We start from the raw sequence: 24,342 nt of genomic DNA on the forward strand, positions 1-24,342 counted from the left end.
CATGCATATGTCTAATCCTGTTAACTGAATGGCCAGCACACATTTTTCATTTTTTTTAAGTCAGCTAGTCTGTTTCAGTGCTCCATTCAGCTTGAGCTGAGCCTGCTCTGTTTCCTTAAAAACACAGATTACTGTGGTTTTTTCTGTTCAGCATTGCTAAGAGGTGGTTTTCATCCAACATTTGTTTTCCATTCTTATGTTTTAGTTTAGAACAGATGCATGGGAATGCAGAGCTAACTGATGTGAATGTGTCATGCTTGCAAGAGCCAGATGCCATCTCTGTTCTTCAGCACCTTCTCAGGTTTGTCTAGTTTTCTTTCCATATTCCATTTCCCTTCAAATAAATATCTGGATATGCCACTGACCTATTGAGAGGGCACAGACTGTGCCCTTACAGATTGTAAGAAAAAATGGCTTGTTTGAGGCAGTGGCTTGCCTTTTGTGTCACATGGATTGCAGCATTTGAAATGTTCACGGTTTTAGAAGCCATATGATGGAAAAAGCAGTATTTGGAACATACTTGGTGTACATGAGCCTCCTAATTATTCTTGTCTTCTCAAAAGTGTACTCAGCTCTGTATAAATATTAGCTGTAGATCTGCTTGGTCCCTCATGTTCTGTTTTTGTCAGGTGAGGAGAGCGGTGGTAAGGTACATGGAGTATGTGTGCACATTTGGGGGCTCAGCATCCTTCAGAGCTACTGAACATGCACAACTGGTACCTGTTAATAACAGTGGTGTTCTTCATTAATTCAGTCTTAAGGTTGAGCAGATTCTGTTTTCACTAGTTCATAGTTGTGTAATTAAACTATGGAGATGAGGGAGTTTTCAGTGTTGCACAGCCTGTGATGGAGTCAGAAACAACTGAAGCTTTCAGAGTTCCTACTGAGAATTCCTGTATACTGCATTGCACACTGTGCAGTGCCAGCAAGAACTTTTTTGACCCTACTAAGACCTTCCTGAGGCCATCTGTCTAAAAGTAGGACTTCCAAAAGTCATGCCAGTGCACCAGGTGGCTCCTTTGACCTGCAGGTGTGGGCTGCAGAGCCCTGCCATGAACTGTGACAGCCTCCAGAGGCCTGCCTGCAGCCCATCGTTTGCTGCACGCTCTCTTGAGCAACAGCAGGACCAGCCAGCTCTCAGCAAGACCAGCAGTGTCTTATTTATGCAGTTCCATTGTATTTCACAGAAAACATGTGAGCTGTTCCTTGGGACTTTTTTATACTCTTACATATCTGCTGAGCTGTTGTTACCACTGTGTGCTCCCCAGTTCTGCAGCTTGTCTTAAAGAATGGAAAATTCCATGGCAGTTCAGCTTGGACATGCTGGCAGGGATGGGCCTGGGAGCTGAGCAGAGACAGGAAATCCAGTCCCCACTCTGAATTTGAAATCTCTTCAGCCCTGGAGGTGTTGGTACCTTCTTGCAGGCTGTGAAAAAGGACAGCAAAACACACGAAGAAAAAACATAGCTGTCATGACTGCCTGTACTACCCTGTTTAATACTGGCTTACAAAGTCAAGTGTATTGTGTAAGTTATGTAGGATGACCCTGCTTGCAGCAATCCGTGAGTCTCTGGGCTTTGTATGGGTCCAATCCGGCTTGCTCGAACCCACGCCCACACGGATTTGCATGGACAGAAAGTAAAAGACGAGAAGCGCTCTTCTCCACGTGGGGACGAGTGTCCTGTTTATTGGCTTGGGAGGGGACGCTCTGCTGGCAGCAACCACCCAGGTAGAAAAGAGGGTGTGGCACCCTTGCAGGGGAGTTTTATACCCAAGGGATGGGGGCAGGGAAAGAGGACCGTGGCCAATGGGATACACTTGGGGAAGGATGAGGGGAGGGGTGACCAAGGGCCAGACCACCAGGGGATATAGAAAGGGGCGTGCATAGGGGAGAGACCATGTAATGGGAAAGGGGGAATAACAATCTCTGTGACCTAACATACTCAGTACAAATTTTCCATCACCCAGTGCAAAACAACAACTAAATAAACTATTTAGTGCAATACAACACCTGCTTGAGCAGGGAGGTTGGACCAGATCACCCATTGTGGTCTTTTCTAACTTGAACCATTATTCTGTGTGATTCTGTATTCCAGGATTTGTCTTTTTCTAATGTTGCAAGATTCCTTTTATCTATTTAAAATGCTAAGCTGCATTTACTAAAGGCAATGTCCTCTAAGGGACTATTTTGACTTCCTTGGTTATTTAACACATTTTTTGCTCCTAGAAACGTACAATTAGTGTTAAGATGTAAAACCAGACATAATGTTCCAGGAACAAATATAGCTCTTGTGTTTGCTATAGCCTGCCTCTCTGAGCTGTTTGCATGATGAGGAGCAGAAGCAATCTCCTTCAATAATAAGTGAACAAGGAAGGAATAATCAGTTGTGTGCTAATGACATGGCTTAGGTCTGCTTCAGAAGATTAGTTTTGCTAATTCTACAGCTGTGGTTGTGTGCTTGTTCTGACTTCAGCAAGTCTGATGAGCCTTCTATCTGAGTACACCTTGTACCACTGCAGCACCAAACAATCCTTTCCTTCCTTCACAGGTATGATGAGGTCCTGTACAGATCTTCTCAGGATCTGCAACCCAAGCACATTGTCAGCTACCTCCTCACACTGAGGTAAGGTGTTTGCTGATACTGGCCATGTCTCCAGTGAGGACAGGTCTTCCTGAGCTGGCTTTGCAGCCCTCACATCTGCACTGCTTTGAAGAGTAAAAATAGTGGGAACATGCAAATTTGTGGCACAGTTTCCCTGCAGCAGGAAATATATAAAGTAGGATAGCAAATAATGTAATAAATAGTTGAGATTAAGGCTGGAGCCAAGATCCTTCTGAGAAACTTAACAGCTTTTAAGAAAAAATAATAATTTGGCTGAAACACAGTATCTGAACCCAAAATCATGCTGGACTAATGATGTCTTAAGGAGCAGATTTTAGCTGATAACATCCTCTCAATATCAACATTTCAGCTAGGAAATTTTATCCAAACCACTTTTAACTACTATCTCAGCCCATGAACAAAGCTTGTTATTAGTGTAAGCCATACTGTGGATCTGATTCCCAGAGGGAGTGGACAGCGCCATGAAATGCTGGTGTTGGCTTGGTGGAGGAAGCTGTAGAGCCTGTGGATAGGGAAGGCTTTAACAAGTTAAGGAGAATTGTGCAAAGAATCGTGCATCTTGGGAATGATAGGATAGGCTCTCAAGGATCTTCCCAGATCAGTCTTGAGACCGTTCTGTGCGTTTTTTGGGGGCAGAGAGGGCAGGGAGTGGGAAGGTATGTGTGAAGCAGGGAGATGGTTTTTTTGGGGTTTTTTCAGGAGAATGAAGTTGTCAGGGCATACCATCAACACCATGCAGGCTACAGAAAACCATGCCCTCCTTCAGCCAGGTGAAGAGGCTGTTGGAAATCAGCCTGTGGCATGCTGCAGTTGTGGGTAGCTCTTCCAGTTCTGCTGCTTTCTGTAGCCCACAGCGCTGCTGCGTTTGTCAAGTGCCTTGCTCCTTCTCACCGTTCTCCCGTGTTTTCCCTTGCAGCCACCTGGCAGCCGTGGCACACAAAACCCTCCCCGTGAAAGGCAGCGCCCCTGCCGTGGCACAGGTGAGGCACAGCGGGGTTGGGGGCTGGAGCCTGGGGGGCGGCCCCAGGCTGCTCCCCTTCCTGGAGGAAGGATGCATCAGGGCTTTGCCAGCCCAGCCGTGTCACCACTGGGGGGAATACGAGCCCGCAGGCGGAGGAGCCAACAGCCAGGCTCTCCCGTGGGCGGAACTGCTTAGGGAAGGCAGGGATTGCTGTTCACAGTTGTGCCTTCCGGAAAGGGCTGCTCTGCTTGATCCTCCAAAAACACAACACTCCCTAAGGACAACTGCTCTAGACCCAGGCAAACACCTTGTCATCACCTTTCCTTCTAAATGTTTTAAGAGTAAACATTTGAGCATTTAATTTGCTCACTGACTTGTGATGGTTTCCTTTAGTGGTTATGTGGGAAGATAAAGAATTAGGAGAGAACTGAATCTGTCTCCTCCCTCTTGCCACCTACATAACCCAAGTTGTCGGTATTGCCTTTCTAGCTAAAGCACAGAGGCTGACAACTGTTAATGTGCTATTCCAAATAAATGCAAATTCTTTTTACTGATCTCCCAGGCAATGTTTGACCTCCTAACAACTCAGTAAATGATATATTAATTACACTGCCTCTCTTATTTTCTTTCATCTATTTCAAAAGAAATTACCTATTTGATTTTCATAGATCACATTTAAATGTTGAGTTGTGCTGTGGGGGAAAAACAGTCCGTGGAATTGGTGAAGCTGCAGTCTGTATTTGAGCTTTGATACTGTAGGCATTCATTCCTTTGTATCAAACTTCAAGGAAAACCTCAGTTCCTTATCCTGTAAATAAAAATAAGTATCTTGCCATGTGACAGCTTTCAAGAGCTATGATTTTTGGAGCAAGCTTGATAGAGCCCTTCCCAAACAGCCAGCTGTGTAACAGCCAAGACATGGACGAGGGAGAGTGAAATTTTCAAAGCAGCCCATAGTTGCCTGACAGCCTGTCACCCAGGCACAGCGAGGGGAGGGATTCCAGCAGTATCCTCCGGCTATGCTAGCTGCTGGTGCATAAAAGATTTTCAGCTTTTAGTCATTGCATTCTTGTTCATGCATCTCTGCTTGCTCTGCCTCGAGGGCTGGGCTGGGCATTCCTTTCCACCTTCCTTTGTTTGACAGAGTGTTCCTCTGTTGACAGTGCAATGGGCTGCCAACAGCTGGTGTGAATTCGGCAGCATTGGCATGTTCCTCAATACCCAGGTTTTGTGTAGATCTGAGTGGGCTGAGACTGCACAGGAACAGGCTGCACACGGTGTTCTCACCTCAGCATCTAACTGCTGTCCCAAGAACCACACCCTATTCTCTAGCACTACCCTAAAATGACTTTGTTTGTTTTCCAGGCACGGCTCTGTCTCTTCCATGCAGCACGCTCAGTTCTTGCCAACGGAATGAAACTTCTTGGCATTACACCCGTAACTCAAATGTAACGAGGCCATGTCCCATGTCAAGTCATATCTCATAGTAAAATGATTTTTTCCACAATAATATGGATCCTCTTCTGTGTGTCACTGCTGCTGCAGGCTGGAAGCTCCATCTGTGCTGGCAGGTGTGGCACAGTCATTTACAGGGGCAAGGCTATCACACTCATTCTCTTCAGACCTTTGGTGGCAGCAGTGTATTTAAGACACTACTCTACCTGGAATTTCCCATGAAAGAGAACTGCTGTGTATTTGCCATGTAAATATCACATCCTTTTAGTAGAGGAAGTGGTGTTAACTGTGCTCCGCTCCCTGTGTACAAAGGCCTAATGGCACAATGGCTTCAAGTTCTCTGTCTGTTGTAACCAAAGGAGTTACTCAGACCCTGCAGAGCCCTTTTCCTGGGTGTTGTGCTGCATTCCGCCTTCAGGAATCTCAGCCAAGCCCAACTGCCAGCTGTCACACCCTGCTCCTCAGCCCTTCCTCAGACCCACTGATGTGATGGCTGGCACGAAGAGACTGCTGCCCAGCTGGTGGAACAGGAAGCACGGTGTTCCCTCAGCACTGTGCACACAGGCAGACGTGGCAGGTGCTGCTTGGCACCCCTCAGTCTCACACTGCTGTAGAGAGGTGGAGCAGCACCTGTGAGGTCCTGCAGGTGCCTGGCAATACCTTCCACCATGGAAGCCTTGACTCCCAAGAGCAACACTGTAGTGGAACACTTGGCAAAAGGCAGAGGGGACCATCCTCTCCCACTGGAAGAGAATTTAGGCACTTAGGAAGAGAATTTGTTACTGCTGTGTTTAACATGCCCCACTTTTGAGTAAAACAGTTCCTCTTTAAAGAAATGTAGTCAAGAGCATGAAATTGGTCGCATTTCAACTCCACTGTGAATGTCAACAAGTTGCCCAAATGCGCCAGGGTCAGTTCTTCCTCAACGTAGAGTTGAAATATCTGGAAGGCCTCAGAAGATGAGAAAGGAGATTGAAGTTGCACAGTTGGCACTGATAAATTAAAAGATAACATGCATTACAGGAGCCCTTTTTGAGCATCTGTATGCAGAGAGGTTGAGAGAGAAAAGATCTAGACAGAAACTTTGTTTACACTTAAGCCAGAGGTACAGGAACAAGTAAAAACTTTCCCCTATGCTATGCATAGAGCATCCCTAGAACACCTACAGCTGAATTTAAAAAACACTTAAAGAGTAAAAGGAAAGTCACAGCTTCAGAGTCTTTCATCTGACTTTTTAAACCAAACAAGAAGGGCTACCTCTAGTCACTCTGAGGTAGGTGATGCTCAAAGCAGGGATATTCCCTGTAGAGTTGCATCATTTTGTGCTTAGTGCCTAGAAGAAGAACTCTTCCTGTCATTAATCAAACTGCAATTGCCAAGTATCTTAAGAGAAAATGGTGGCAGTAGTTGCTTTTTTTAATAGTTTTTTTTATGAAGCTTTTCAGGCATTTCTGCCCTCAAAGAGCAAGACAGTTTATCAAATACACAAAGAACGGATTTCCCACCGTTATATACATTTTATACAATTGAGTGATCAGTTCCTTCATTGGGTTTTCCTTGTAAATGAGACTCTTCATTATTGATGTGAATGAAGAATACCTTCCATAAAATACCCAGCCAGCTCCTCAGCTGCAGTGTAGCCTCAGTGTCCGCCACTGGAAACTCCACATGTAAAAGAGAACTAACTTCTGCTTTTAGTCTACCCACTTAAACCATTTCATGACTAGCTTAAGGCTAATTTTGAAAAAAAAAAAAAAGTAGTCTTTTTTAAAGTCTATTTTTTCTCTTGTCCATTCGTCCATTTTTATGGACATCACACAGTAGCAAGTCTCTCTTTAGAGGTTTTAGTCTCTGAGGGCTGGATTTTTGTGGTGTCTTGTCGAGGTAATCCATAGAGGTAAATAGAAATACACACCAGGAGAGCACCCAGGGAGAAGGTAACAGCTGAAAGGAGACAAAATAGTTTAAATAAAACCATTCATATAAGAAACCTTCAGCAAGCCATGTAAGTTATGATATCTGAATGACAATATTGTAATTCAAAACTAAACAAGACATTAAACTTGATAAGTCACAGCATTTCGCTTCGTCCTCTGTCCCTGGGATCTCTTGAGTGTTTGCAATCCCCACACAGTTCCAGTCGGTCTCATAGTAAGAATGTGGTGGTGGTGGTCATAAAAGCAAGAGTAAAGCATCTCCTGCAGTCCAGGTGCCATCTGTAGAGGCTTACATGACAATAAACTTAAATCATAAATCCAGGGTATGTAAAGAAGTACCCTGTGATAATACCTTTTTTGCCTTTCCATGTCTAGACAGAGTTATTAGGAAACTCTATTAATGAGGCTTTCATTAATAAAGATCATTAGTCCAGGTTTGTGTCAACTGTCAAGAAAACACTGCCCAAGTAAGTTTTTTAAATTTTTTTATCCCTTGCTTTATGGTGCTCATTTGTAGCCAAACACTGATTATTTTCTCCTTATGCAAACTTTCATTAAGTTTTGTCTCACTAATAATACATCAAAAAGCTAGTTTTCCCACCATTTTCCCACACCATCTTTGGATTAAGGTAGGAAACAACCCACAACTAAACAGTGAAGGACTGAGCAGGCACTGTATCAGACGCAGACTTGACTGGGGAGAAAATTGCAGAACAGCCCAGAGCCATCTGCTGTTTCCTCTCAAAGACATTCACCACATCAGTCAGTCAGTCACAACCCCCGGTGCTCTTTGACTTTCTCTCACGGTGGTGTCCACAGCAGATGGAGAAAGTAGAAGTTAATGCAGTAGTGGGTGTAACTCATTAGGGATGTGTAAAGCCCTTGAAGGAATAGCTGAGGAATTAATTTGGCACTGGCTGTACTTAACCCAACAAGAAATAATAACCCATCAACAGCAGTCCCAGATTAAAAGCTGTATCATACACTAAACTGCATCAGAAAGTGATGCATGAAAATAAAGCTGTTTAAAGCAGAAAGGTTCTTTCTGTTTGAAGTTGTAGATGCCTCTGAAAGAACAAAGCACCGATGCCTTTGAAAGCAGAGTCATCAGGCACCTTTGTGCACCACAACAGGGACCGATGATGCATTAGTGCACAGGAGTCCTGGAGAAGACCTGAAGCTAAAACCAGAAAAACAGAGAGGTTTGGCTTTGGTAGGAGCTGCGTGCAGCAGGCTGGGCAGGCAGGAAACGTGCACAGTCATCAAATCAAATCAAAGGCAAAAAGGCACTTACTTATCTGGAGGCCAAAGAGGATGACTGATGCCACAGTAGAGAGAACAATGGCTGCTGCTGCAGAAAAGCCTTTCATGATGTTATCTGTGTACTTAACAACCACAGAGGTGTAGAGGCCACCCACGCTGGCCAGAACTGGAAGCAGATAAGGTGTTACCTTAAGTACAGGTGCAGTAGGTTACTCTTGAAATGATGCATTTTACTCCACTAGTGTGCTCCTGCTTTGTGCTACACTGTCCTATTTAATGATTTAATAGATCATTCAGGGGAATGGGATGTCTACATGGCATCCTGTAAATAAGATATAACTCATTTAAAGATGATCTACTTGCTAGTCAATTATTTAGGCTGCTGTTTCAGCACAATTTTAAATTGAATAAGTGAATAACTTCTAAGAAAATGTTACTTTTAAATAAAATCCCTCAAAAGACAGTTAAGAGTGTGTCATACTGAATTTGTAGCTTCCTGCAATCAGTTGTATCATTGTTAAAGAAGAAAAACAATGTCAAAGACAAAAACCACAAGATACTTACGGACAACAAACCAGACGTAGTATGTGTAGCCATAGAAAAACCCTTTCTCAAGAACTTTGGCTCCATCTGACATGTACACAACAAATAAATTCACCACAATCCCAGATAAGTACAGCTGAATGTTCCTCACCCACAAGGAAGTATCTGAACTCTTCAACACCTTTTCAAAATAAACTCCTGAAAAAAACAAAACAAACAAAAACCCAAAAATATTTCAGTGAGAAGAATGATTCATGGTTTATTGCATTTTAAAACCAGACAACCTCTTAGAGCCAGCAAGCTCTCAAGTTCACTGTCTGTGGACGACCACTGCTGAACACCAATGATGGATCCAGGGTTGGTGCCACAATACCTCAAGGCTCAACCCTTGTACAAACTCCTTTACATCTGTGTGAGCACAAATCTGCTGCAGCAAAGGGACTATGAATGTTCCTCTCTTACATTCTCAAGTACTTCAGATTTGGAACTAACTCAGCCCTTTAAGGAGTTACCTTTGTCTCATAGAATCTTTTGCTAAATTGTTTCAATTGGGCTGTTAGGTTTAAGTGCAGTTAAAACCTTCAGGCCTAAAGGGGATCCGCTTTTAGTACACGGGAAGGTCTCCCTCAATCCTGTTTATCCTTACCCTTTCCTATCCCTACCCCTTTTCAATCCACAGCCTCCATGAAAATAATTTTATGTTGATTTTAGTTTTAGATTTATTTTAGTTCAATTTTTCTTGGAGGGTAGGGGAGAAAGGGAGGATCTGTATTACCTCAGTACTGAAACTGAAAACTCCTCAGGAGCTTTGTGCTGGCAGAGCACTTGGTTTTGAAACCACAGCTTCAAGGGATTACAAGAGCAAATCAAAACCGAGGCCTTCTGCTAATTGAAAATACAGGTTGGTTTTGAGGAAGTGGAATTCATTTTAATCTAAAGCTCTAGCTCTTGATACTACACTGAAGAGCATTATTTTTATGCTTTGCATTACTGAAACTCCCCAAATACTTCTTCATTATTCTATTTGGGAGGCATTTGTCAGACAAAGAGGCAGACATTTGGCAAGGCCCTCACCACCTGCCTTTTTAACCATTGCTCACCCAACCAGGACTCTTCCAAGCTCTGGAATTTCCTCTACATTTCAAAACAAAGAAAGCAGCTTGCAGAACTCTTACCAGTGACTTCCATGACCTTCTGGTGAGAGCCCTATTGACTAGAAGTTTATTGGTGATTAGTGTCACACACCATCCTTCATACAATATGAGAAACTAATATGGAACCAACAAAGGTGGCACAAAGATCCGTGTGTTAGAAGCCCTAGGCACACACCCCTTCCTCCCCACAAAAATCCCCAAATTAGCTTCAAGGAAGATCTTTCTACTCTTTTATTAGTGAAAAATCCAATTTATAATTTAATAGAATACAGTGAGTACTTATGGTGAATAAATGAGGAGGCAGATTTATACTCCAGGGGTTCAAATAATTATAAAACCAAGGAAATATTGTATTATCTCATAAGAATATAAATTTTTGAAATGTGAACAACAACAAACTAGTACTGTTAATTACTGCAGCCTTTAAAATAACCCAGAATAATTACCTTGAGATTTCTGCCCCCTGAGAAGACCCACAGAGCACAACGAGGTGTAATCAACATAACAGAAGTTTGGCTTGAGTATGAACCATACTTGTACAGGTTATAAACTGAGAAAACAGTAGGCAAATCAATAAAACTATGCTTCTAGATTTGTGAATACACATTTCACAAATCCACTAGGCAAGAAGAAGGAAAGAATAGGGGCTGATGAGGAGAACCTACTCCTCAGAACTGTTTTAAGTCACAAAGGATTTGCTGTTAAATTATCCTTCCAATGCTTTTAAAAGCATTGCTGAGGCCCCAGATACTTGGAAATTATCACAGGATCAGCAATTTGAAGAAAAAGCTTCTTTTCCATCTCTAAGTGACAAACACACACAAACTTTTTTACATTTTGCTGGACTAACGAAACACTCTGTAAAACATGGTCAGTCCAGAAACTGGAGGTCTAACGCAAAATAACTGCTTCATGTGAGCGTGGGAAGGAAGAACAGGAAGGGAATTTGAAAAGAATTTATGTTTTCAACATGTAAAGCCCCAAGGGCACAAGGAGCTCTGTGGATGAAACACACAGTCAGTCCCTCCCAGCTGCCCCAGAGCTTCAGCTGTCAGCAAGGAAACCCAAGCTGCAATCCTTTTGCAGGAGAAGAAAGCCCTAAGTGTCTAAGCTGCCTGCATCAGCCTGTCAGTGCTCTGAATTTGCAGGTCTTTGGAAGCACAGCTGTTGGCCCACATTATCTGGGAAAGCAGGAGTTTTAGGAGACTCTGAAGGCTGTATTTTGTCTTGCAGCTTTGGAGCACCTATTTAAATGAGGAAATTCATAACCTTCCAGGAAAAGCTGACTGAGCTCTACATTGTTTTATTTAGTATTTCTGCTTCAAAATGCCTATTTTACTGAAAAGACACCAAATAAGAACGACACTCTCCTCCTCTACCCACCAGAATGTTTTTCCATGAGTAATGAGCATCTATGCACAGCACAAGATCATTCTTGCAAGATTTTCCAGTACTAGAAGTGGGTGATAGTACCTTGTTTTTTACAGGGGAGAGGAGAAGAATCCAGTTTACAGTCAGGGGAATATGCCCCTGTGAGTCAAAATTCAAATTAACAAGTAATTTGCATTTCTTTATTTCTGAGCACCAGTTCACTTGTCCCAAAGTTTTAGTGTCCTTCTCCAGAAGCCAGAGTAAAAACTACACCGAGAGGAGACACTGGTTGTAGAACAAAGCAAAAATAAACAAAACCAAAAATCCTTCACTGAGTTTATCCAGGCTTCCTGCTACTACTCTAACTCTCTGCCTTCCACATGCTCCCTCTACATCCCACTTAGATTTTCCACCTACAGAACTATGGCAATGTATATTTCAGAGCTGAGCTGGTACAGAACTGAGTGAGGAGCTCAGCTCCCCTTGTAAAAAAATGCAAGTATTTCATGTGATCACCAAAGGGGAGCTATTCACTGCAAAGTAAACTTTATAAAATTGATGTACATTAATTAAATGCACGGAGTGAGTCATTATGCTGCTCCCTACAGTCTTATTCACAGCATTTGAAAGACACTTCCAATTGCAAACCAGCCCTCTATGTTGCATTGTGTAAAACCAATGGTACATGCTCCTATCATTTGCTTGACAATGGGAGTAATCATGTTATGAATCTGCCATAATTACCAAAAGTAGAAGACAGTTATGGGCAGAGGGAATAAGCTATTAGAGGAAGACAGTTAACAAATGTAGAATATTCAGTTTCAGGCACTGAGAGTTTTCCAGTCCTTTAGATACAGCCCACATACAGAAATAATACCGTACCTGCAAATCCTGAACAAAACACTGCCACAGCAATTGCTCCAAACCCTAGCCATGGGTTCTGCTCCACCTGAAACATCAACCATTATTTTAAAAAGGATACAACACTTCAGTCATTCACAATAATCAATTCCAGAGTGCTGTGGTTTAAATTCAGCCAGCAACCACCAGCTCCTCACTCATTCCCCCTAAGCCCCACAGTGGGGAGAAGAATTGAAAACAAAAGGTAAACTTTGTGGGTTGATATAAGCACAGTTTAATAACTAAATCAAAATAAAAATTACTAATAATTCTAGTATTAGCTAAAGGAGAGAGAGATATAAAATCCAAGAAAACTAAGCGATGCACAAAGTAATTGATCACCACCTGCTGACAGATGCCCAGCCCATCCTGCAGCACCAGTCAGCCCCTCCTGGCCAAATTCCCTGATTTCCATAGTGGGTGTAACATTCCATGGTATGGCATATCCCTTTGGCCAGTTCAGGTCAGCTTTTCTGGCCACGCTACCTCCTGGTTTCTTGTGCCCCTCCTCACTGGCAGAACAGGAGACACTGAAAAGCCCTGGCCTCATGGTTAAACACTACTGAGCCACAATTTAAACACCAGTGTTACCAACATTGTTCTCATACTAAATCCAAAACACAGCACTGAACCAGCTACTAGGAAGGAATTTAATTCTCTCCCAGCCAAAACAAGGGCACAGAGCTACTTCATTAAGCAAAGCAAAATTATTAGCATTTCACTGCAGCACCACATGCCCTTGCTGATCCAGGGCTGGCCCTCAGATCAGCCCAGTGTAGCTGGGTGGTGTTTCCCTTTCTGTGGGTGCTCTAACAGTGCTCAGAGGCACTGTCCACTTGGCTGTGGCCAGTACTCCCAGAGGCATGACCCACCTTTCCCACTAATGCAGCTGAGCAGCAGCTATGACCTAAGAAACAGAAGACACTTGTTTCTCCCTACAACAGTATTAGGTCAGTGCCTCTGAAGGGTGTGTTTAAATGACATACCCACACTTCCCCGGAGTTTCGCTCCTTATTCCTTGCACTGCTTTAATTCCAAGTTCTCTGTTCCAACAATTACAATGTTACCAAGGCCAACTGCTGGAAACAATCTATTACTCAGACACTCCTAGGATGGTGCATTAGATTATGATGGTTGTGGTAATTTATACTAATTGTAGCAATCCGTTGCATTTCCAAAAAAGTGAGACCAGAGCAATACCACAAGCCCGCCTGAACTGGTACACAGTAAAGGTGAAAGCCAAGGATCAAGCACCATTTATTCTTTATCTGAAGAGGGAAAATTTTAACTCTTACCTGTACTTTTGTAGCCTGAGCAGGCTCCCACTGAACCAGGGTAACACCACCACACAGCATGAAGACAGAGAACCACTGCAACTTACTAAGGGTACGGCTCAGCATCAGGACTGTACATAAAGCTGTACAAGGGATCTTCAGCTGGTATGTCACCTAGAAAAGATGGGAATGTAGTGTAGAGCACATGGTTTTATAAACTCCTCCAAAACAACAAAATAAAATAGAAAATTCAGCTACAGAATGACAGATTTTTATATTCATTGATTTCCTACATATTCATCTCCAACTACAACAATGTGAATTTGAAGTGACTCTAGCAGTGAGTGGCTTGTCTCAGAAAGCCAGAGCTCTGCAGCAGAGTGTATGCTCTGAATAGAACAAAGCACAGATTTGCTTTTAACACTGAGGCTGAACAGAGTGCTGCATGCCAGGCAGATACCTGACACATGTGCCTAATGAACCAGGAAAGAGAAATATATTTCCAGGTCTGTTACTGACAGAAACCTGTATTACCTGGTAGACAGCAGCATCCAAGTTGCTAAGAGCCACGAATGCCATATTGTTTTGGAGAGCGTATACCACAGATGGAACACTTAATTTTAGCAATTCTTTAGGACTTCCGAATACATTTTCTTTTAAAGATGTTATTAATCTTGTCAGACTTCCAGTTTCTCTGCAAAATAAAATATTAGCATAATGGAGGGCATTCCTAAACTGGTATTTTAAAACAGAAATCAAATCAATGAATCCCTTGGGAGGGCTGAAAATTCGTCTTCCATAATCAGTTGTACTTTCTGTTCATAAAAGAAAAAAAAGGTTAACTGGCAAAAAACAAGTGAGGTTTTCAACAAGTAGAAAGCCCTGAAGGCAAGAGAAACATTCTGGAATCAGGAAGTTAGATGCATTAATATGTAGCAGTGTGTCAATATAGGCAGTGGAACAGAAGGCTGTTGTTCACATCTCCCCTTTTTTACTGGGTATTAATGTTTGTGTGTGATGTCAAATGCCCATGATTTTCCAGATCCCCTTTAAACTAGGCCTCACAGTACAGTCAAAAAAGCATTGTACCCTTGCACACTTCTTACCTAGAAAAGCCTCTCATTCCTCAGGCAGCCATGGGCTCCCAGTCTCACTTGTGCTGTGGGAGAGGCTGGACCAGCAGCAGCACACACATGAAGAGGGCTGGTGGGCGTGTGGGGGCTCCCTGTCGCCCGTCCCTGTCTTTGCCTTTCACTCGTCTCTTTCAAGTAATTACAGCGTGTGACAGAGCAGGCAATGGGGAAGAACGTGTTGCTGCTGGCTGCTTTTGCAGTTTGCTCCTCAGCTTTTCACAGCTGCCCTCTGCATTACTGGTACTCCTGCATCGCTTGTACATCAATCTGACATTTGCTGCTTACTTGTTGCTGCTGCTCCAGTCCTCTTCCCAGTTCTCCCAGAGCTCCCCTTTCCAATCTTCTCTCGCTTAGCACTGACAAGTACCAACATCCCAAATCATTCCTGCCTCTCACAGGCCTTTCAACTTGTAAGCTGTACTGCTCTTAAATTTAATTTTCTTTGTGTTTCTATTGCACACTTGTATGAATAAACAGCTTTAACCACCTTGTTTCAGCATATTTTCCTTTCCTGATCAACCACTGACTCTGCACTCCAGTTGTTCAACTTTTCCTCTCTGAAGATTTACAGGCTTTACCCTCTCATGATCCTTCCATCCAAATTTCTCTCCTTCCTTTCCTTCCTCCCTACTTTCACCAAGCATTTACTTCCTTTTCCTCTTTTATTTTCCCCTGTAGGGAGAGCAGTCGTTAGGCAGAGGCAGCTGCAAGGGATTATTTTTGCATTTTTCTGTTACAAAAAGAACACACAAAAAACCAGACATGTCTGTCCACAGGGAATAACTGTGACAAGAAAATCCATGGACAAATAGCACTTAAAGTGAAGTCTGCAGTACAAGAAAGGGGAAGAGTTCATGCTACAGCTCACCATGGTTAATTGCACTAGATACAGAACTGTATAAAATGTTAGGAGTCACTGATGTTATGGGCAGATTTTTTTGGTTTGTTCCATTTCTGAATGTATTTATTACATTGTCTAGGATTGGGAGATAAGATGTATAAGAAAATTGGGTCATTCCCAAGTACAGCTGGACTAAAGTACTTCTATCTCAAATGTCTAACTGAAAATAAAATATTTAGCACAGACGTGGTTCTACTCTATGAAAATAAGAAGTAAAAAAAAACCCACACAGGAATAACTTCTTCTATTCATTGATACTAAGGTGGGCTGTCAAACAAGAAAATAATATTTAAACTATAAAACAATATTTAAAATAATTTTAAAATAATATTTAAAATAATTTTTAAACTGCCTCTGTTCCAGACCATGCTCACTGAATTTGCTGATCACATTTTTAAAGTTGCAGCAGCAATAGTAACTTCTGCCTACTTTGACTTCAAGAACAAAATTTCAGCAATGAAGAATAACATGTGTCTAATAATCACCATCTTCCCTTCAGATTTTGAGGACAAGATGATAAACTGTCTAATAGTTCATCTGTGCAGTGGATGTGCTTTCTGAAGCAGGCACTTACCAAGAATCTCTAACTGTAGGTTGAATTCAGTACATGACCAAAAAACAACTTAAAGCAAACCTCCATGTACAGCTGATAATGTAAAATTAGGTGCCCAAAGAAGTACACTGCAAGATCAAATTAGAAAATAAACAATTATCTAGCTTGAATTCAGCTTTCTTGATGTTGATCTAGGTTTGAATTTTAAAACATTATCAATTTTCTTTGTAGAATGGTTCAGGTTGGAAGAGACCCTAAGACCATCTTGTTTCAACCTCCCTGCCATGGGCAGGGACAATTCCCACTAGGCCAGTGTGCTCCAAGCCCCATCCAGCCTGGTCTTGAACATCTACAGGGTTGGGGCATCCACCACATCTCTGGGCAGCCTGTCTCAGAGATTTACCACCCTCACACTAAAGAATTTATTCCTAATACCTATTTTCTTCCACTTTAAAGCCATTTCCCCTTTCATAAATTTATTACCCCATTGACAAAGCCAATTTCTAAGTATGAAAAGGTGAGAGATACTAATAACTATCAGTTATGCAACAGAAAAACACATTTGTTAGAAAAGCTGAAGTTAAAACTAGAGTTTGCAAAACAGCTCTGCTTTTCTTCATCCATGACTAAGTAGTTATGTACCAGCTAAGAATGTAGCAAATGCTATTACCAGATAGTGAACAGGACTTTAAATAAGCATGAGAAACGGAGAGTATACTTCAGTTAACAATTAGCACAGCTTAAACTATCATAAGCTTCTCTTTTGAAAAACAATTCTTTGGTATTCATCCATTCAATGTGCCCTCCAGGAGATGCTTTAAGAGTAAACAGTGAAGGCATCATGTAATAATGTGTAAGAAAACAAATTTGGCAGCTGGAACAGTGGGAGAGTTGTACTCTAGCATCCTGTATACTGCAGTTACCAATGCTATCTCTTTCAAAAAGCAAAGGTACCCACACAAATGTATGCTGCTGTACAGTAAAAAAACAGGACTGGTTCCTGAACTACAAAGGCACCTTACCTTGGGTGAGACAAATTGGTGAGGATTTAAAACTGAAGGAAGCTGTAAAGGAGACAGAGAAAGAAGCTGTGCTGGAATTGATGCTGTTCAGCATATTCATAAGTGATCTGAAAGGGGAGGTTACTAGAAAGTTGGCAAATTTGGACCCATCAGGATGCCAGACACATTACCAAGGAGAGGTGAGCTTGGCCTGATGAACAGTGCCTGATGGTGCCCATCTCTCCCCCAGCTATAGAGAAAAAACCCCACCAGCTGACCAGATCAGAATAGACCTTACAACCTGCAAACAGCTCAGTGAATCTGATTCTTCCCATTTTAACTGGTAAGTAAGGCTCAGGTGTCAATAAATGAAAAGAACATAAGAAATGGCCACCCCTATATACAGCAGCCCTCTCTCATCTAGTTATGGAGACCTGGCAAAAAAATGCAAGTAGTTCTTGGAGGGCACCAGCTCAAGGATGGCATCAGCTTCAGAGAAATGAGCAGAATCCTTAGGAAAGGAACTGCGGCCAAGAGGGAAAACACCTTCACTCTCTGCCATGGCACGTTCACATCCTGAATACAGCATGCAGCTCTGGATCCTGTTTCAAAAGGGATGTAACAATACTGGAAATGCTCTAAGGATGGGTACTATGATGATCCCAGAAAAATTAAACTAGGGCTCCTGGCTTAGAAAATAAATTAGTGAGGAAAATGCAGATCTACAGAGTTATGAAAAGCAAAATGAAGGAGGAAATATTTTTCATCATATCTGTCAACACAAAACAACAGGCTCCATAAGTTACTGCCACCAGCTAAGGAAAGCTCAGCCCATGCTTGCCCCCTTGGCTACACTTCCATTCCACGCATCCTCTGCTGACTAAGGGAAAATAATGGGCAACAGACACTTTTTGCTGTGCTGGGCTGTTCTAAAAACATCAACATGCTAAGACTTCTTTCTGAGTTATAAGTAATTAAGTTTTTAATTATTTCAAGTAAAAAAGACCATTCATACATTTAATGAACAAAATATTACAGACCCTTAACAAAGGGGATTGCTTACCCTGCTGCACTAGGTGTACTATAAACAGCCTGAGTCCCAGGTGCACAAGATTTGACAAATTACCCACACAGGTGAGGCTGCCCAGAAGTAGCTCTCTACCCTCACTACTGGGAAGCATGGGCTGCTACAGTCTCCAGAGAGGAAGTGGGATCCTCATTGGTCACAACAGTGAGAACCACAGCAGAACCACGTGTCAGCAGAGTCATTTCTGCCAGCATTTTGTGCTGACAGAAAAGTCCAGGGTGTATGTAAAGAAAAATAGACATTCCCCACTGGTCACATCTGCCTTCTCTAACACATTCCATTTAATGAAAGGTTAAATTAAAAAAGCAGTTTGTCACAGTTGCCTCACCAAATTCAAATATCGCCTCACATCTAAATCAAGTAAAATGCCATGTGTGTGTTCAGAGGAAAAGATCTGATGAAAATCTGAAGTACATCATGTGACTCCATGAGCACATAACAGCCAGCCTTCTGATGTACCACATGCCACAAAGAGAGACAGAGACCCTAAAAGAACAAATTCTATCACAACAGCAAGAACTGGGATTTGGAAAATAGAAAAAAAAAAATAGAAAATATAGAAAAAAATCTCTATATTCCTAGAATATAAAGATTCTTCCTAGGAAGGATGTAGCACAGGGAAGCTGAAAAGGAGAAAAGGCAGCAGACTGATAGCCTCCCTATTTGAGATGCTCATGCCTGGACTAATGTTCTAGTTCTTAGCAGCAGTCTGGGATTACAGAGACTACTATTTTTTGATCACAGTCTTTCATCATTGGCTTGCAAATTATTAGAGACAGAAAAATGTCTGTCTGCAACATTGTTTGGGAAAATTTATTAGTAGGAACGTTAGAATTTTATGCAACTCATCAGATGATGGCTCACAGCAGATGATCAAAGTCTGAGTTTCATCTACACCAACATCTTAAAGACCAAAACATCATGGATAATCCATGCTGACACTCTGAACTGATTCCAAAAATAGAAAATATGTAGAAAGGATACACCTGAATATTGTGCTGTATACAAAGCAGTTTCAGTTGATGAGGACTCACAAGCTCTAACCTGCTCTAAATTACCCTTCCTGAGCACCATTATCCAGCCACATTCTCAAACATACCTGCACTTCAGGACCCGAGAATCTGAGGTTAGGAGCAAGGACTGGTTTTCAAAACACTGATCAGCACTCCCACACTTACTTAGCCAGGATGCCCAGGCTCAGGAACAGCTTGATAACTTCAGTGACACACACAGCTGTCGTTGAAAAGTAGAGCTCAGTCTCCACTGTCCTGGTGTACCGCAGTGCCACCGTGTACGTGGCAGCAACCAGGGTCATCACCGTGAGGCAGTACAGCTTGAACAGCAAGCTGACATTTTCTGAAACAAAACAGAGAGAGACTCAGTGTGACCCCCATTTTCATTTAAGAACTGAAACAGTGTGTTCTCCAGCTGGAGAGGTGTAACAAACACCACTGTGTCAGCAGACAATAATTACAATGTTAGGAAACACTTCCCATAAAGAAATTGTGGTTAAATTTTACAGCCTTCTCAAAGAAGCTTGTACAGGAACCCCAAGTGTCTGAAAATGAGATGCTCTCTTGCCCTTGTAATCATCCTTCATTCCAGAAAAAACTAATAATACATTAACATTTATCTAATAACAATCAAAAACTCTTTCATTGCTTTCCTGCTCTCTAGCTGACAGTAGGCACTTGCTCTGAAATGGCAGCTGATCCTCCCCGTGTAATACACTGAACTCTGACACAAAGAGCATTGGCAGACTAGCAAAACCAAAAAGAGAGGAAAAGTTCAATATAAGCAAAGAAATCTAGCAAATCTTAATTAAAAAGGCAGCATTTCTGTCAGCCCTATTTTCCACCTAAGTTAGTAAAAGAAGATTTTGCTCTGAATGGTGATGGGACTTCACACAAAGAACTTTCTTGAAAAAATCCCTGTGGAAAGGTCTAAGGTTAAGGCTCTTGCAGTAAATTAAATCACACAAGGACTGTATATCATTCGTGTTATCCCCTCTGTCCTCTCCACTGATATACTCGTACAACAGTAGCAATACCTGAATCAGTTTTGACCCGGACCAACTACTATCCTGCAAAACTTTGGAGTTAGCCTGTCCAAGGTCCCCTGAAGAAGGCAGTTTTTCATCCATCTGCACTCCTCCAAGGCCTGAGAGCTCCATCAGGCCACTCCAGTGCACTGCCAGGTCAGGGAATGCTGAGCCTGCATCTGAACCAGCTGGGAGAACAGCACACAATTCCAAATGGGATTCCTCTGCACAAAGGCAAAGCCCACCAAGAGACATCAGCAAATGTGTACCTTCTACAAAATCTTTTTTCACACTGGTAGATTGCTATGTTTGGCATCTCTCTGGTGGGTATTGGTTATTCAGCAGCACCTTTGGGGCCACTGTCATGTTCTAAATATCCTAAAGAAATGTGTTTTAATTGGTGTAAGTTTGTATTCCTCTGCTGATTAGGGATTGAGATAGAGGATAAGTAGTTTTGTAATAACTTAGCTCATTTAATAAAGGAACGAGTTGCTGAATCCAGTGTGACCAATGCTTTGGTTCATGTTACTTTCAAACCAGAGATGTCTTCAATTGCGTAACATTTCTGCAAGGTACAGTTAATACCTCCTGCCACTGCAATCATTTAAATTAGCTACTTCCTCATAGATAAAAATCTTACCCACGTCAGTAACCACTTTTAAAAGGTAGAGGCAATTAGTTTTTGGACTAACAATGCTTAGAAGAGACTTACAAGCTGTAACCCATTTTTAAATTAAATTTGGATTGTGGGGAGGAAATGCAGGGGCATAACAACCAGGAAATATAATTAACCCCATCTGGTTTTACAAAAACGTATCTTCAAATGATGATTCAGTGCTGACAGAAATTATATTTGACACATGAAGATTTTAAGTCTATGCACCACCAAACTAAAGCTAAACTTAATCCTTGCCTCTAGTAACTACTCTTAAAAAAAAAAAAAGCCCCAATTTGGCAATGGTTTGGAAACTTGGATATGCCAAAGGCAGCAAGACATAACAAATCTAGTATCTAGACTAGATAGTTCCAACATTATGTAAAAAGGTATTTGTAATTCTTTTCGGCCTGGACATTTCTTTGGCTGGCTCCCATGTCTGCATCAGTACCAGTGCAGCGAGGGGAGCAGAAGAAAGCATAGCTGGGGCACCCATAACTTCTGCTGAATAAATCTGAACTTACACCTGCCTAAAGAAAAGAAAAGCTGGAAGAAGCTTTCGGGTTTTTTCCCAGTAAATCCCACCTGGATGAAATTATTTCTGGCAAAAAGGGACCAGACAGGCCAAAAGCCTCAGGATAAAAGTGCGAGCCTCCCACACATCTCCACGGCTGATCTCAGGGCTCCGCCAGGGCTCCTGGAAGGCAGCCCCGGGCCAAGCCTGGCATGGGAGCACAGCCCGCTGCCTGCCAGGTAATTTGGGGTGGCAGGTGCCCGGCACACACTGCTGGGAGCCTCCTGCCCCTCACCCCGCCAGGCCCCGCCAAGCCACCGCCGGAGCTGGGGAGCCCCGGGCAAGGCCCTCCATGGGGCAGCTGGAAGAGGGGCAGGCGGCGCCGTCCGGGCGGATTTAAACCCTCCTGGGTTGCCCGAGGTTCTGGCTTCGGGACCGTGTGAGCTGTGGCCTCGCTGTACACAGAATCCCTGAGAATCAGGGAATCAGTTAGGTTGGGAAAGACCTCTGGTGTCATCGAGACTGACCTATGACCGGACACCGCCAAGTGAACTACACTGTACCCCGAAGTGCCGCATCCAGTCTTTCCTTAAACATCTCCAGGGATCGTGACTCCACCACCTTCCCGGGCAGTCCATTCCAGCAACTAATCATCCCTTCTGTGAAGAAATTCCTCCTAATGTCCAACCTAAGCACACTCCAATATGCACCTGGGCGCGGCGGCGTTTCCAGGGACACCTGCGGTGCCCACAGGGTGGGCGCAGTGGATGTCCCAGTGCACTGACCGCCTGCGCCCCGGGATAAGCCCCCAAGATGCTGCGGCACGGTCAGACGCTCCCAGAGGGGAACTGGTGGACGACTGTGGCGGATCCTAAAGGTGGAGGCGTCCCGGGGACCCGGCAAGCCCCGTACCGGGAGCACCCGCCCCCCACACACAGGGGACGCAGCGGTGCCACACCGCGAGGAGAAGCTCCCGGGCGGCGGGAGGAGAGCGGGAGGGCGGGAAAGCAGGCGGGGAGAGCCCCTCCCCAGCGCGACCCCGCGGCCCCGCGTAGCCCCTTCTCCCCTTCGCTCCCGCGGTGGTGGCGCCCGGTGCCACAGCCACCAGCGGGGAGGACAGTTCCACTCCCTCTGGCACGGGGGAGGCAGGGGGAGGCTACGCGCGGGTCGCGTTTCCTCTTGGGAAAGCGGGTGGAAATTGTCCCCGTTCTCCGGCCGTGCCGCCCACCTGGAGCCGCAGGACCCGCCGGGAGCCCCGCACCGCCGGCCTTACCTTTCGGAGGCGACATGGTGCTCGCCGAAGGCCTCAGGACCGCCGGGCCGGGGCCGCCCGCCGTGCCCCGCCGCTCCTCCCATCGCACCATAGAGTGCGGCGCGGCCGCCCAGAGCGCCCCGCCGCCCGCGCCGAACCATCGAGTCGAGCTCCGTCCCGCCTGGATATCCTGGAGAGCATCCTGCTCCACCCGGCCGCGTTCCGGAGCTGTTTCACTGGCAGCAAACATCCAGGAATCCCACACGCGTATTTCTCATTGCCAGGAGCAAGCTCGTAGCCACCGACACGTTTCTGCCGCGAGAAAAACCGAGATGGAGGTTACAACTGTATTCCCCTGTATTTTACAGCACTGCAGTACCTTCTCCAGTGGAAAATAACAAAGTAGAATAAAATGAAATTTCGATCATCGGTTTACTTTTAAACAAAATGTATTTCTGGATTCTTGAAATACCAGTTTGTTGGTAAGAACTGTAACATAAAAGCTTCAAAGCAAATTATGATAATATAGAGACATCACAGCAATAATAAAGAGGTGACGGGGTATTTTTCTTTGGAAAAAAAAAAGAAAAGAGCTGCAGCTAGTAATTGCATTGATATTTTAATTAATAAATCTAATCATTAGTGCCCGCTCATAATTTAAAAACATGGAGGAGCAGCACATCTAGCTGCTGATGATTAGTTTATTTTCCCCACAGAGGAAAATCACGTGGTCAAAACAATTTAGCAAAGTTCTTTCTTAGTGCTCCCCTCACACTCCTTTGTTTTTTTTAATAATGCTTTGGGGATTAGTCCCTATTGTGTAACTTTTAAAAGTGAAGCCAAATACCTTGGAAAACAACAAGAGAGTGCTATCCTGTACAATGCCACAGAAAAATCACTCAGCAGCTTGAATCTTCATTGTCACAATCTTGTCTAGCTATGAGCCAGGAAACCACACTGCATCACAATGCACATACACAAAAAAATAAATTTAGAAACAGCACACCCTATGCAATCACAGTTGAGCACCTGGACATTGTGCAGACAGCGGCTTGAGGAAGTCTTTATTGTCATCAAAAAAATCTGTTTTAAAGTACCCATCTCCATTTGAGAAGATGTTTCATCCTGAAGCTCAAATAATTTGTGTTTTCACAAACAGAAATACCATCTGCAGTTGCATTGATTAGACCTGGCACAAAATTCTTTGCCACAGTGACATAAAGCTAAAAGCTTTTTCTCTGTTGTGCTTTAGTTTTTCAAACACAAGCAAAACAGCTTTCAAAAAGGTCCCCTGAAGTCAAGTTCCCCTATGGTTTTCAGTGTGCTCACCAGTACACTGTTCAGCCAAGAAATTGCTAGAGACCTAAAAGGGTTCCAGAACCACCCAAGACAGAAGCCCTCTTCTCAACCTCCTAGCCTTGGTCTGCACTCATTGGGTTGGGTTAATGCCAGCACAAACAGACAGGCCCAAGGACCCAGACTGGTTTCATTTTGTTGGTTTTGCCTTCTTGACAATTCTGCTCTAAGGCTGGAGCTGTGACATTCGAATGACTCTCCTGGGCTAAGTTTTTTCACTTAAAGACAGTATTTCAACAAGCAATTGTTGCATTAAAACTTCAGTAAAATCCCAGAATGCTACATATTTAAATGTTAGAAGTGAAAGTCTTTGGGAACATCTCGATTCTAAACTGCTATTTCAAATCTGTGCTTCAGGCTTATCACT

General features: G+C 43.4%; 2 protein-coding genes across 6 annotated transcripts in view; one reads left to right on the forward strand and one right to left on the reverse strand.

Annotated features, from left to right (window-relative positions):
* RARS2 (arginyl-tRNA synthetase 2, mitochondrial) overlaps positions 1–8,703 on the forward strand; it is a 34,693-nt gene extending 25,990 nt beyond the window's left edge. For 4 of the 5 annotated variants that reach the window (XM_071443347.1, XM_071443338.1, XM_071443375.1 and 1 more), the window contains exons 17-19: positions 206–301; positions 2,550–2,624; positions 3,541–8,703. In XM_071443347.1, coding sequence (XP_071299448.1) covers positions 206–301; positions 2,550–2,624; positions 3,541–3,946 — 577 coding nt within the window. In that variant the 3' untranslated portion in view covers positions 3,947–8,703. The remainder of the gene's footprint in view (positions 1–205; positions 302–2,549; positions 2,625–3,540) is intronic. The other variant, XM_071443365.1, reaches the window with a different exon arrangement.
* Positions 6,425–23,582, reverse strand: SLC35A1 (solute carrier family 35 member A1). The gene is made up of 9 exons (XM_071443400.1): positions 23,467–23,582; positions 22,641–22,931; positions 19,336–19,513; positions 14,017–14,176; positions 13,504–13,656; positions 12,191–12,257; positions 8,805–8,981; positions 8,272–8,406; positions 6,425–6,984 (listed from the first exon to the last, which is right to left on the reverse strand). The coding sequence occupies exons 2-9, from the start codon at positions 22,867–22,869 to the stop codon at positions 6,854–6,856; spliced, it is 1,230 nt and encodes a 409-aa protein (XP_071299501.1). The 5' UTR covers positions 22,870–22,931; positions 23,467–23,582; the 3' UTR covers positions 6,425–6,853.
* Positions 23,583–24,342: the final 760 nt, after the last annotated feature.

The sequence above is a fragment of the Agelaius tricolor genome, unplaced genomic scaffold, assembly GCF_023055355.1.
Source record: "Agelaius tricolor isolate 1412-34295 unplaced genomic scaffold, bAgeTri1.0.p SCAF_1, whole genome shotgun sequence".
Classification (NCBI taxonomy): Eukaryota; Metazoa; Chordata; class Aves; order Passeriformes; family Icteridae; genus Agelaius; species Agelaius tricolor.